Source organism: Eleutherodactylus coqui, chromosome 12, assembly GCF_035609145.1.
Source record: "Eleutherodactylus coqui strain aEleCoq1 chromosome 12, aEleCoq1.hap1, whole genome shotgun sequence".
In the NCBI taxonomy this organism is placed as follows: Eukaryota; Metazoa; Chordata; class Amphibia; order Anura; family Eleutherodactylidae; genus Eleutherodactylus; species Eleutherodactylus coqui.
Window position 1 is genome coordinate 120,040,458 of NC_089848.1, and position 14,068 is coordinate 120,054,525.

General features: G+C 44.8%; 1 protein-coding gene across 3 annotated transcripts in view; it reads left to right on the forward strand.

Moving 5' to 3' along the window:
- ADAM22 (ADAM metallopeptidase domain 22) overlaps positions 1-14,068 on the forward strand; it is a 241,515-nt gene that overhangs the window by 41,286 nt on the left and 186,161 nt on the right. For all 3 annotated transcript variants that reach the window (XM_066585459.1, XM_066585460.1, XM_066585461.1), the window contains exon 3: positions 12,469-12,545. In XM_066585459.1, the coding sequence (XP_066441556.1) occupies positions 12,469-12,545 (77 nt within the window). The remainder of the gene's footprint in view (positions 1-12,468; positions 12,546-14,068) is intronic.

Here is a 14,068-nt window from a genome sequence, read left to right on the forward strand (position 1 = left end):
GGGGAAGCGTTTTCACGCTATCTTCCGCTGTGCTGCAATGGAAGCCGTCCACGCGTACACCCGCGGCAAATAGAGAATGCCGCGGATGAGGTCAGGAGATTTCACGTTGCGGAATTTCGCGGTGGAATTCCGCACCGTGAGCATTGAGCTATTAGGTTCAATAGAGCGGAAATCCGTTCGTGGAAGGAGGCCAAAAACTGAGACAAAATGCAAATGTTTATCATTTGGCCTCCCAAAAAACGCAAAAACAGTGATCAAAAAAAACTTATGTACCCTACAATTGTACTAATAAACACTACAGCTCGTCTCGCAAAAAATGAACCCTTACAGAGTATCGTCCATGGAAAAATAAAAAAGTTATAGGACTTTGAATGCAGCGATTTAGAAAAAAAAAACTTCCTCGAAAAAAGGTTTTTATTGTGGAAAAGTGGAAAAACCTAAAAAAAAATATAAGAATTTTGGCATCGTTGTAACCGTACCGGTGGAATTGATGCGTTTTCTTTCCCTGCGATCATAAAAAAAAAATAACAGTTTTACAATATAGTCTATGTACTCAAAGATGGCACCAATAAAACCTACAGTTCGCCACGCAAAGAACAAGCCCTCATACGGCCGCATTAACGGAAAAATAAAAAAAGTTCTGGCTTATGAAAAATGGAGATGAAAATCTACCAAAAATTGTTTGGTCCTCAACGCCAAAATAGGCCATGTCCTTAAGGGGTTAATCCCGGGCAACGCTGGGTATCCCTGCTAGCTTACTAATCACATACATGCGGCAACGACGTCTGCCCTCACGTGTCTGCCCGTTTGTGGAGGCATAGCTTATGGTGCACACCCCCTTCCCCTCGACATGGCAGCGGAGCGGAGGTGCACCTGCGCATCACCAAGTAAATCTGTCTTGTCGCTCCCTAGAGAACTCTATACATTTTCGGGATAAAACGTATCCTATGTCCTTCCTCAGGATGCAGCTATCTGCCTGCCAAATTTCATAAAAATTGCTTCAGTGGTTTAGCCGTGAATGCATGTAAATGTTTAGTGGGGCTCCTCTGGCCCTAATGACATCGGATACGCTGCATGGTATACTTTCTACTAACGTCTGATACACTTCAGCTGGCATTTCCCTCCATTCATCCTGCAAATGTCTGGTGAGTTCTCTCAAAGAAGGTGGATGCTGTTCATATTTCCTGACACGACGTTCCAGTTCATCCCTGAACAGAGAGCCCCCTCTATGAACCCCGGATTCCCTAATAGGGTTATTGCACACATTTCAGATGTGTTGTTGTTTTATTTCCCTTTATATTCTGCAGTATTATTAGATGAAAAAGTCTAAGAGGCAATTAGCAAAAAAGCTGATTTAATTAGCTGCTGTGGTTTCTTAGTGCCAGGAGTGCGGAAAGTTCTAAAAGAGAAACCAGGAGGCGTTTGTAGATGGGGCCGTCCTTGTCTCTTGTGCACTCTAGAAAGCACTTGGTGGCATCTGCTGCATGTTGTTATCTATATATATAAAGCTGAAAGCCCTCACTGACTGACTCACTGACTGACTCGCCAAAAGTTCTCCAACTTCCCGATGTCGTAGAAACATGAAATTTGGCGCAAGCATAGATTAAATTGGGTCCCAACTCGATTATTCAATTCTAGCGCAAAAGAATTGGCATTGAAATTTAACGTACATAATCTAAATCTCTCACTTCCCAATGTCATAGAAACGTGGAATTTGGCACGAGCATTTATTATGTCATAAATAAGAAAAGTTAATGGGTCCCAACTAGATTATTCAATTCTTTGCGCAAAAGAATTAGCGTCCAAATTTTACGTGCGGAATGTAATTTTCTCACTTTCCGGTGTCATAGAAACATGAAATTTGGCACGAGCATTGATTATGTCATAAATAGGAAACGTTAATGGGTCCCAACTCCATTATTCAATTCTATGCGCAAAAGAATTAGCGTCCAAATTTTACGTACGGAATCTAATTTTCTCACTTTCTGGTGTCATAGAAACGTGAAATTTGGCACGAGCATTGATTATGTCATAAATAGGAAAAGCTAATGGGTCCCAACTCGATTATTCGATTCTAGCGCAAAAGATTTGGCGTCGAAATGTTACGTGCGGAATGTAATTTTCTTACTTTCCAGTGTCATAGAAACGGAAAATTTGGCACGAGCATTGATTATGTCATAAATAGGAAAAGTTAATAGGTCCCAACTCCATTATTCAATTCTAGCGCAAAACAATTGGCGTCGAAATTTTACGTGCAGAATGTAATTTTTTCACTTTCCGGTGTCATAGAAACAGGAAATTTGGCACGAGCATTGATTATGTCATAAATAGGAGAAGCTAATGGGTCCCAACTCCATTATTCAATTCTATGCGCAAAAAATTAGCGTCCAAATTTTACGTACGGAATCTAATTTTCTCACTTTCCGGTGTCATAGAAACGGGAAATTTGGCACGAGCATTGATTATGTCATAAATAGGAAAAGCTAATGGGTCCCAACTCGATTATTCAATTCTATGCGCAAAAGAATTAGCGTCCAAATTTTACGTGCGGAATGTAATTTTCTCACTTTCCGGTGTCATAGAAACGGGAAATTTGGCACGAGCATTGATTATGTCATAAATAGGAAAAGTTAATAGGTCCCAACTCCATTATTCAATTCTATGCGCAAAAGAATTAGCGTCCAAATTTTACGTACATAATCTAAATCTCTCACTTCCCAATGTCATAGAAACAGGAAATTTGGCACGAGCATTGATTGTGTCATAAATATAAAAAGTTAATGGGTCCCAACTCGATTATTCAATTCTAAGCACAAAACAATTAGTGTCCAAATTTTATGTACGTAATCTAATTCTCTCACTTCCTGATGTCATTTTATATGAAGGAAACGTCGCATGGTTACCTCCACGTGGTGTTTCCTGGGTAACACAGAGAACTATGCAAAATGGTGAACATATGTTTTTCCTCAGTATCTCTAAAGTAACCACGACTTCATAAGATTTTCCGTGTGAACACCAGATAAACACCAGTACCAAATTAACTCGGGCGAAGCCAGGTATATCAGCTAGTATATAATGTTCTCCGACTCTTCCCCAATCAGACGGACATCCAGAGGACTAAAGACCTGAGCTCTGCACAGGGGGTCCCTGTGGTGGGACTCTACGGGCCATGCATGTTCTACCCTAGAAGCAAAAGACCTTTGTAATACAACGTGCAATGGAGCATACATGAGTTTTATCACAAAGGAACAATATGGAGCCCCTATAGACACCATCATGTCAGAAAACAGACCTCCCCTATACAACTATACTATGCAAGTCAATCGGAGCAGAAGGTTGGTCCTAAAAAGTGTGTAGCGGCCACAGCACATACTAGAACTGTATTCTGCAATCACATCTGTTAGGAAGAGACTTATACTGGCCAGCAGAGATAAGCCTATGCAAGGGGTGTCAGAAGGAACATGGTCCACCAGTCATGTGACCAGTGTAGACACATAAGTGCTTCCCCCTTCTTCCCAGTGAGGAGGGAGTTCAGGATCTAATGCTGTGCAGACAGTCCAATCATGGAGCAAACCAACATAAAACAGAGTCAGTGAAAAAGGGCAAGAGCCCGGGGCCAGATGGATTAACCCTTAGATTTTACAAAACGCTGTGGGAAAAGCTATTTGACATGCTACTGGGCGCATTCAACACGGTCTCCAGCGGGGAGGTGGAACATCTCCAGGAACTCTTCCCCTTTAAATGGAAATAACTCTTCCAGAAAATATCTAGGACTCCAACTTTCAGCCGACCCAAAGCAAACTTTTGAATCAAATGACACACCCTTCATTTCGGTAATGGAGACAGAATTAAAGAAATGGCAAAACTACCAATGTCATGGTTCGGTAGGAGTAACGCATTAAAAATGGACATAAATCTGAGGGGGGTGCGGGATTGCCCCATGTAGAATATCACAAGGCCGCAATAGGCAACTGCATCATAAATATATGCCTGCACTATGGGTCTAGGTTATGGCTGGAGGTCGAACAGGCAACAACTCCATTTCAGATCAGAAGACCATTCTGGATTCCATGGGGCCCTGACTGGAAGATCATCAGTCCCTCACGTCTTATGCAGGGACTGCTACACATCTAATATCCCTCAGTTACGGATTAGTGCTGGAGATGTGGGTCAGACAGGGGCACCATGATATTGATCTGGTGCGACTACCCCCTTATTGCCCCCCTGTGGCAAGATGTGTCCAGATTGTACCGAACCTTTTGTGTATGCAGAATACAGTTCACAGCGGAACTGGCGCTCCTGTCTATTCCCCCCGGGGCCAAACTCCCAGTTCAAACTGGGCCTACTCAGACACTTGATTATGGCAATGCGACAAATTATCCCTAAATAAGAGGCAGAGCATAGCTACCTAGAGAGTAGTATGGTTGGAGGCCATGGACTCCCTAAAAAATATGGGGGAGCTTAGAAGTAGCAACCTTGAAACGGACCACTCAAACTTTTATGCTACTTGGATTGTCTAGATACAGTTGCAAGACTCCCCACTCCTCAACCAAGATGTAAGAGGGGGGTCGACAATGTGAGACACTCCAGTGATAAGCTACAGAAATTTTGAGATATTGAATATTGATCTTTTCTTCAAATCTTGTTATTTTCTTTTTTTTTCTCCTTTCACTCTCTTTGGCTTTTCTCTGAATATTTATACATAAACTTTCATATGTCTATAAACTAATTGGGACAAGTAGGGAGGGGGTGGCGCTCTATGGGCTCTTTCGGTTGGTCCCTACATCCAGAAGTCTAGAGTAGGACTCTTAGACGGGAAGTCCTTGGGCCACACAATAAGGGCTCCTGTCTACGGGTGATAGTGCAATGCGTTACTCGCGGTGATAATCCGTCCACGAGTAAAGTAGTGCACGCTTTCTATAGCGTTGCTATGAAAAGCGTAGCCCCCCTGTCCACGAGCGGAGAATAATAGCGATTCTCCGCTCACGGGACTCAAATTGCGGCATGCTGTGATTTGCCGCGATTCTCCACAGTGAGCCTGTCTGTCAGATAGGCCCACTGCAGAGAACTGTCAGTTCTCCCCCCTGCTCCCCGGCGGCGGAATATCACTAGCGATATTCCGCCTCGCCCATGGACAGGGGGCCTAAATGTTGAAGTGTTGATGTGTATTCTCTCCTTTGTGTACATGTACAACTGGGACAGAAGAAGACCTCAATTTAGTAATGTTAAATATGTTAATGGTATTGTCTCTGTCCTTGCAAACAGTCCAAAGTTTAATGTCCTTGATTATGGAAGTTAATATGGTCCTTTTGAACATAAAACAGCGCTGGATCTGTGACGAGGCGCGTTGTCTTGTTGGAAGTATGGCTGACCATTCCAAGAGTATTGTCACATTGTCTGCAGCACAATATGGTCTAGATCACAGGTGTCAAACACAAGGCCCGCGGGCCGAATCCAGCCCGCCACCTCATTTTCTGTGGCCTGCTGGCTGTGCAGCAAGTTCCCTCACCCTCCGTGCTGCTGTCAGTAGGCGATCTTCTATCGGCTTGTTCTGTCTAGTGCAGACAGTAATAGAGGAGTGCTGATAGCACACTGACAATGGCCGCGGAGGAGGGAAGAAGACTGCAGAGAACATGATCTCTGGTGTGAGGAGAGCGGCGCTGAGGAGGAGCAGCTGCAGGGTGAGAGCCGGTCAGCGCGGACCTCCCCTCACCGGCCCTTCCTCTGTTCATGGCTGCAGGCCTGGAGAAACATCAGGGCCCCAAGGCAGCCGATATACCTGCCGGTAGGACCATATTGGATGCAGGTCAGTATAAAAATGCAGAAGTGTCCTTGTGCGTCTGTGCATGATAATGTGATTCTTCTCAGCAAGAGAAACGACGTAATCTTGTAGATATGATACCTTTTAATGGCTAACAAAAATACATGATGTGATAATAGCGAGCTTCCCAACCTACGCAGGGTACTTCTTCAGGCTTATGGATTGGATCTGAAGAGGCATGCATATTTATACACACTTATAACATACATACTTATGACAAGGCACAGATATGGATGGGATTGGTTCGCACTTAAAAGGAGTTCTGCAAAACAGAAAACAAACTTTTTTTGTCTAGGCACTGATAGCGGAGTGAAAGTTTTATGATCCCTAAATTACTGTTGGAGGGGGGGGGGGGGGGGGAGGTCAACAGGCTTGACTTTCTACAAGAGATACACAAACATTTTTAGCTAAATACTGATAAGGGAGTGAAAGTTTATGGTCCCTGAATTACTGTTGATGGGGGTCTTATCTGTGCAATCAAGTCTCACACTTCCCATTCACGCATAAATCCTGGGGAATAATTTAACCCTGTATTCAGCGTGTCAGAGGTTGTTATCAATTTATATTCCCAAATTCTTCTGTGGTTTTGTGACTTGAAACCACCCTTCAATATCAAAACTCTCATATCTACAAGATTACGTCGTTTCTCTTGCTGAGAACAATCACATTTTGCTCTACTGGCTAACACGGTACCAGATCTTTGTTTTCATTATGCATGATAATGTGCGCATGTGTGCGTAATAGTGTGCGTCTGTGCGCATGTGTGCGTAATAGTGTTCGTCTGTGCGCATGTGTGCGTAATGGTGTGTGTCTGTGCGCATGTGTGCGTAATAGTGTGCGCCTGTGCGCATGTGTGCGTAATAGTGTGTGTCTGTGCGCATGTGTGTGTAATAGTGTGCGTCTGTGCGCATGTGTGTGTAATAGTGTGCGTCTGTGCGTAATGGTGTGCGTCTGTGCGCATGTGTGCGTAATAGTGTGCGTCTGTGCGTAATGGTGTGCGTCTGTGCGCATGTGTGCGTAATAGTGTGCGTCTGTGCGTATGTGTGCATAATAGTGTGTGCCTGTGCGCATGTGTGCGTCTGTGCGTAATAGTGTGTGTCTGTGCGCATGTGTGCGTAATAGTGTGCGTCTGTGCGCATGTGTGTGTAATAGTGTGCGTCTGTGCGCAAGTGTGCGTAATAGTGTGTGTCTGTGCGCATGTGTGCGTAATAGTGTGTGTCTGTGCGCATGTGTGCGTAATAGTGTGCGTCTGTGCGCATGTGTGCGTAATAGTGTGCGCCTGTGCGCATGTGTGTGTAATAGTGTGCGCCTGTGCGCATGTGTGTGTAATAGTGTGCATCTGTGCACATGTGTGTGTAATAGTGTGCGTCTGTGCGCATGTGTGTGTAATAGTGTGCGTCTGTGCACATGTGTGTGTAATAGTGTGCGTCTGTGCGCATGTGTGTGTAATAGTGTGCATCTGTGCACATGTGTGTGTAATAGTGTGCGTCTGTGCGCATGTGTGTGTAATAGTGTGCATCTGTGCACATGTGTGTGTAATAGTGTGCGTCTGTGCGCATGTGTGCGTAATAGTGTGTGTCTGTGCGTATGTGTGCGTAATAGTGTGCGTCTGTGCGTATGTGTGTGTAATAGTGTGCGCCTGTGCGCATGTGTGTGTAATAGTGTGCATCTGTGCACATGTGTGTGTAATAGTGTGCGTCTGTGCGCATGTGTGTGTAATAGTGTGCGTCTGTGCACATGTGTGTGTAATAGTGTGCGTCTGTGCGCATGTGTGTGTAATAGTGTGCATCTGTGCACATGTGTGTGTAATAGTGTGCGTCTGTGCGCATGTGTGTGTAATAGTGTGCATCTGTGCACATGTGTGTGTAATAGTGTGCGTCTGTGCGCATGTGTGCGTAATAGTGTGTGTCTGTGCGCATGTGTGCGTAATAGTGTGTGTCTGTGCGTATGTGTGCGTAATAGTGTGCGTCTGTGTTATATGTGTGTGTATATATTTTATATATATATATATAATTAGTGTGCGCCACTAGCCACTATGGGGGACCTTATTACCAATCGGGCCACTGTGGGGTTCACTTTTACTATACAGTCTTACAATTAGAATCGGCCCTTTGAAGGTAACCATAAGGCTGATGTGGCCCTTGGTAAAAATGTCTAGAAGGTCAGGGTTCACCCTCGTGGTCATGGTTCCTGTCACTACAACCAACGGACTGACACCATGCCACGTAACACATCCCCAGACCATAACGGACCCTCCGCCGTACATAACTGTTGGCAGAACACACTGGTGTCCCCCAGGATCCTCCACACCCGGTACATCAATCTGATGTGTAGATGGAGCAGTGTGATTCATCGCTCCATAGAACGTTCTTCCATTGCCCTACCGTCCAATGGCGACGCTCCGTGTACAGTTATAGATGGCCGATGGATTGCTCTTTATGATGGACGGCTTGTGTGCAGCAACATAACCCGTATATACAAAAGCATGCACGTCCCATCACAAGCTATGGCTGACGCCTCCGCGGGTCTCCTCTTATATAGCATGATTCAGGCCACGTGACATGCTAATAAGACACGTTTTACTTATTAGAGGCGTTTGGTAGCGCAGTGTATTATTAATGTGCAGGATGTGTTGTTACGTCTCCTAGAATTCCCTGTGCTCTCCCCCGTTCCTATATATGACATATCGGTTCTCAGGGGACAGGTTCACCAGCCGGGGACAAACTCATGGTGACATTATTGCTGGGAACCATCTGCCTGTGGGGTCTCGGCAACACTCAGCAGCCGCCTAATAAATAATGGATATCGTTATGCTTTCCAAGAGCACAGAGTATGTAAGCAAAATAACAATGTCCGCACATCCTGTTATATAGGGAAAGGCATCCGTGTAATGGGAGCAGTTCATCCCCTCCACAATCCACAGTATATCAGTACAAACACTCTGAACACCATGAGATGCCACAATGATCTGGCATGTGCCAACTACAAACCGCAGGAATGTCCCAGGACCCGTCATATGAAAAACTGTATGTGTAACTAATACAGGGTGTCGTCATGAAGCCGGACCCAGCGCTAGATCTCAGTACTGGGGTCCTATATTGAAATAATACTGTACTTGAATAGGAAGGCATGGATGTGCTACATGATGGTAGGGTGTACGGGCCCCTGGGACCCCCAAAACATGGATTTCAGTGTTATGTTCAAAGTGGCCTCCTTCTGCTACAATAGGGGCGGACCACCCAGGAAGCCATCCGCCATCGTCTGCTGGAGATTCTGGTACCGATCCTTATTGAGAATCCCTAGAATGAAAACTGGTCCAACAAGGTGATCACCCAAACTCCATCCCGCACGTTCATGCTGAAATCTGCATTGTCTTCTGATTGGTCGGCTCTTACTAGTGTTTGCATTGCATCGGCACTGAATCGGCGCTTCGCCATTGACTACCACGGTGTCGCAATGGTAGCGTCAACCCTGGACTGCACTGTCGAACAGCTCCATGCATGTATCGTAGCAGACGAAGGCCGCTTCCAGTGCGCTATCCTTACTTCAGCCATACCAGAGGTCCCACGGCACTTAAAGAGACACTGAAAGCGAATTTCTGGTTCTCACTTGCTACTCTTCAGCTTTGTAATTGGGTTTTGCTCTCTTTCTTTTACAGGGGGCAAAAGACCCATGTTCCAGGGCCCCCAGGGGCCGGTGCGCTATACCATTGTGTAGCTTATCCATGTCTTCCTATTCAAGTGCGCTATTGGTATACCAATATAGGACACCGGTACTGAGATATAGCGCTGGATCCGGCTTCTTGACTCCACCCTGTATGTGTATAATGGACGTCAAGGAAATGACATGGACGTGTGTACATAATATTTGGATGCACATCATGTTCTGATGTCATAGTCTAATGAGCGGCGCTAGGTGGGCACAGCTTGTCTCTTCCTTCAGGATTCGGGCTTATTTACATGGGTGTAATTCACATCTGTATGCTAATTTACAGCACATGGACCCATTACAGTCAATTGGGCTATTCAGCCGTGTGTTTCTCCGTGGACCAATGGTCTGTGTGAAGGAAAAGCCCCAGTATGGCCGCTTCAGATCCGACTTCTCAGATGACATTCGCCCACTCAAGTCAATGAGTGCACACAAAGGTGAACTGTACACAGATAACATGGGTGCACCCCATTTTTTGGATCATTGCAAAATGGTGTTGGAAAAAAATTGGGCCTCCCCCATTTTTATGCCTGCAAGAAAAAGGTATGACATATGGAAGTAAAAAAAATTGGGGACATGGAACATTTTGCAGATCAAAACCGAATACCCTTTTCTGAATAAGGCCTTCCTCCTTCTATGGCAATTCCAGATTAATTGGCATGTTGTGCTCATTCTATTTTTAAAAAAGAGGTTCTTCAGCAGCTGTAGTGGGTATTCAGTGCAGTGTCCCTGGTGTTGCCAAGCAACTTAATAAATATCTCAGCTGCTGCAGAACATCATCGTACCTCACATGCTATGCACCTTCTCTGTGAAAGAGTCCATCACCAGAAAGTTGCGTCTGTACTGCATCGCTCTTATGTGAAAGCCCAGAGTGATCACCGCTGGGACAACTATTGGGCTCTTAAGCCCACAGAGAGGAGGGATATGAGACCCCGGTTCTTGGTATTGGTGGGGGTCTCAGTGGTAAAATCCCCCCTCCCCCAATTATCCTATGAATAGGAAATAAGTCAATTTTGGTACAACCCCTTTAGGTTACTAGAAGCGATGGACTTGACTTGTTGCTTTTCATGTATTTATTAGCGGGAGGAGGGATGGACGCCATTTTTTGGCACTGGGACTACAGCAGTGGGTGTTGGCTGCATCTGCTTATTTGGCTTCTTGTATGTTACATTAATGGCACTATAAATGTATTTGACAGAAGGAGGGATTGATATTTTGAGCTCGTCACGTTTATGGTTTCACATGAAGTAACTTGTATAATTAATTCCTCAAGTTATTACGGCCATGTGGACACCCAATAGGGGGACCTTTTTTTGCTTTTATTCAATATATGTAGAAGAAAGGTATTATATATGCCTTTTAATACAATAGCTGCTAGTAGATGAACGCACAGTTTACAGACGCCAGTCTAAGTGAATATGACCCTATGGGGAAATATATCATGTGCGGACTAGTCAGTATTGCTGAAGGCAACGGCGCTTATTTATTATTGTTTGGAGGACAGAATTCTGGTGCATGTCAAAGTTGGGGGGTTTTGGGGGGCATTTTTGCCATGTCCCACCACTAGAAGTAGGCGTGCCCTGGTTTTATTGTGATAGACATGATGATTAGTTAGTGTAAAATGTCTATCGATTTGTATAAACCAAATGTATTATGCTGTTGTAATGACTTTTAGCCCCGTGGAGGTTAATGGCCACACAATCTAATCATGGTATTTGCTAGACAATGGGATGGTGAAGGATGTATGATGTAATGTTAGCTAAGTACATAGGAATTGCACAAGAAGCCTCTAAGAGTTAAGGGCCATAGTGTTATGTGTATATCTGTGTTCAACACTGAGTGTTTACCTAGCCCCCTTCCACTCCCCACACAATCTATTTAAACAATGATTTGTCAACTACACAGAAATTCCTTAAGGTTGTCTGCATGCTAAAGAAGACAAAGTCCACACTATGGCGGACGTGAGGAAGGGTGGGCAGGGAGGCGGGAGATTCTATATAACCCAGCGAATAAGAATATATATATGTTACTGATGTAATCTGTTAAACGCCCATAAAGGGCAGGTGTTATTCTTTTCAATAAAAGGGCCTGTCTGGATGTTTCTACCAAAGAGCCATTTTGGATATGAGACTGATCGCTTGTGTCTAATCTGCTCAATGATGTGTGCACACTATACAATTCGGAAGCTATAAAATACCCCGAAACCTGCTGGAGAAAACCATAATCCAGCACATTATAGGGCGTGGCTGCATGCATCCTGTCACTTTGTCACTTTAATCTATGCCAGAAACCGATGGAAGATTATTCCAAAAACTACTCCAGCCCCTCAGCCACCATAGATTCTTCATCAAGTGCACACAGATACTCCCACATCAAACAATAGTGTTATTTACACGCAGAACGCAGACAAATCCGCAGCTGTGGTATTCCATACCAAACTCTGCAGGTCTTGTGTCACATGGGCATATTTGCATATGCAATACGCAGAAAATAAAACTTATTGATTTCAGTGGCTTCGTTCACCTGCTGGAATGAGATTCTTCAAAAGTTTGCAACTTTTTCTAAATGCCTCAACTGATAATTTTGTCTAAGAGCCTCTCAGACCCCGCCCCTTTTCCAGACACTTGGTGGGGCTCAGCATTTGTTCTTTTTGCCATAAAATATTTTTTTTTTTTGTCTAACGTGATTTGCGCCAAAAGAAGACGCCACTTATGCAGGAATTCTGGTGCAACATCAATAGTAAATGTGCCCTGAGGCTTCTCTTCTACAATCTGATAAATGGGACCTTCCCAATAATACCGGCCCTCTCTGTCACCAGATTTTGGCCTCGGACGTTGAGCTGAGGGAACATTTTGTGAAATTTGACTAATAACAAGAACGCTGCAATTTTCTTCCCTTCCTCCAATCATTAATTCTCATCATATTCTTCTCTCTTTCAGTCCACCCACATTGCACAAGTCAGCTTCCAGATAGATGCATTTGGGTCTTCATTCATCTTGGATGTCGAATTGAACCAGTGAGTATCATTTCAACCAGATTTACCTGCTGCGATTACAAAACGTCTAATCGTTGTCGGATTATTAACAAAATCATTGGGATCTGCTGCCAAAAATCTTTTGTACTTAGTTGTTTTCCTTCATGTTGAAAGTTTTCTCTGACAGCTAAGTACAAGGCACCAATCAGCGGTTTACTTGAAGCTGCAGAGCGCAGATGCAAAATCTTACACCGCAAGAGCACAGGAGCGAGTAGTGCGGGGACGAGTGTCGGGCATCGTTTGCCTGACATTCGTCCCATGTAAGTGGGGCTTTAGACTTCACTTCAGGTTAATAAAGATTTGCTCATGTGTTTCAAACCCCTACCTGGTACTCCAAATAGTTGATTAGTAAAGCCCCATTTACACGGGATGAATGTCAGGCAAATGATGGCCGACACTCATCCCCACATGTACTCGCTCCCGTGCTGCTGCAGAGGAGCGAGTATCGTTGGCTCACAGCGGGGCGGCAGGAGGGGGATTTCTCTCCTCGCTCACTTCCACAATTCACCATTCACTTTAACAGCGGGCGTTCAGTACTGAACGGCTGCTGTTTACACTGAACGCTCATCGTTCAGCTCCTCTTTCAGTGTTTAGGCTGCATAAACGATGAAAGATGAGCTGAACGAAGAGCGATCAGTGTAACTGGCAGCCGTTCAGTACTGAACGCCCGCTGTGTTAAGTGGATGGAGACGGGCGGGAGAGAGCTCCTTTCCATCCACCCCACCCCTGTCAGAGAGCGGGCGATACCCGCTGCTGTGTGACAGCACAGGAGCGAGTACACACAGGGACAAGTGTTGGGCATCGTTTGCCCGACATTCATCCCATAAAAATGGGGCTTAAGAAAGGCTCTGACAGATTCCCCATACATTTATTAAAGATGTAGTAATATTCACAGCCGGCCTTTGCCACTAGCAACTCCTGCAACCGGGTACCATCCAGAAGCTTGCAGCGGACACTAGACAGATGTAGGCTGGTGGCAATCACCCCCACCCCGCATCTTTAGATCTGCCTGGCCGGATGATGTTCTTCCTTTGTGCAGCTGCGTCCTGTGGAGCTCCATGAATCATCCTGATCCTAGTTTGTCACTTTTCCTGTGATGTTCCAAGGCACCTCTGTCAGCCCATCAATGCCCCCGCAACACAACCTGTTACTGTTCTGTTACTGTGTATGTCGTGTCGCCACAAATGGCTGTCGTGTCGCCACAAAGCACTATGGTGAGCACTAATATTATTTTATTGGTAAGGTGTGGAATAATACACGAAGCCAGATATTTTGCTTGATTTGTTGTAAAGCCGGTATTATTAAATAGGGCAGTGAGATGAGGTTGTTTCCTTCATAACATTCAGTGCATAATAATTGATACACCAATTGCAACAATGTAGCCACCTGTGTCTAACTCATCCATACACTGGGAGCTTACTCGGGATGTCTTCGCTCTATCTTTCTTCATATTTACATCTCTTTTATTTTATTTTCACTCTATTCACTGTCAAAGCTGTCTCTCC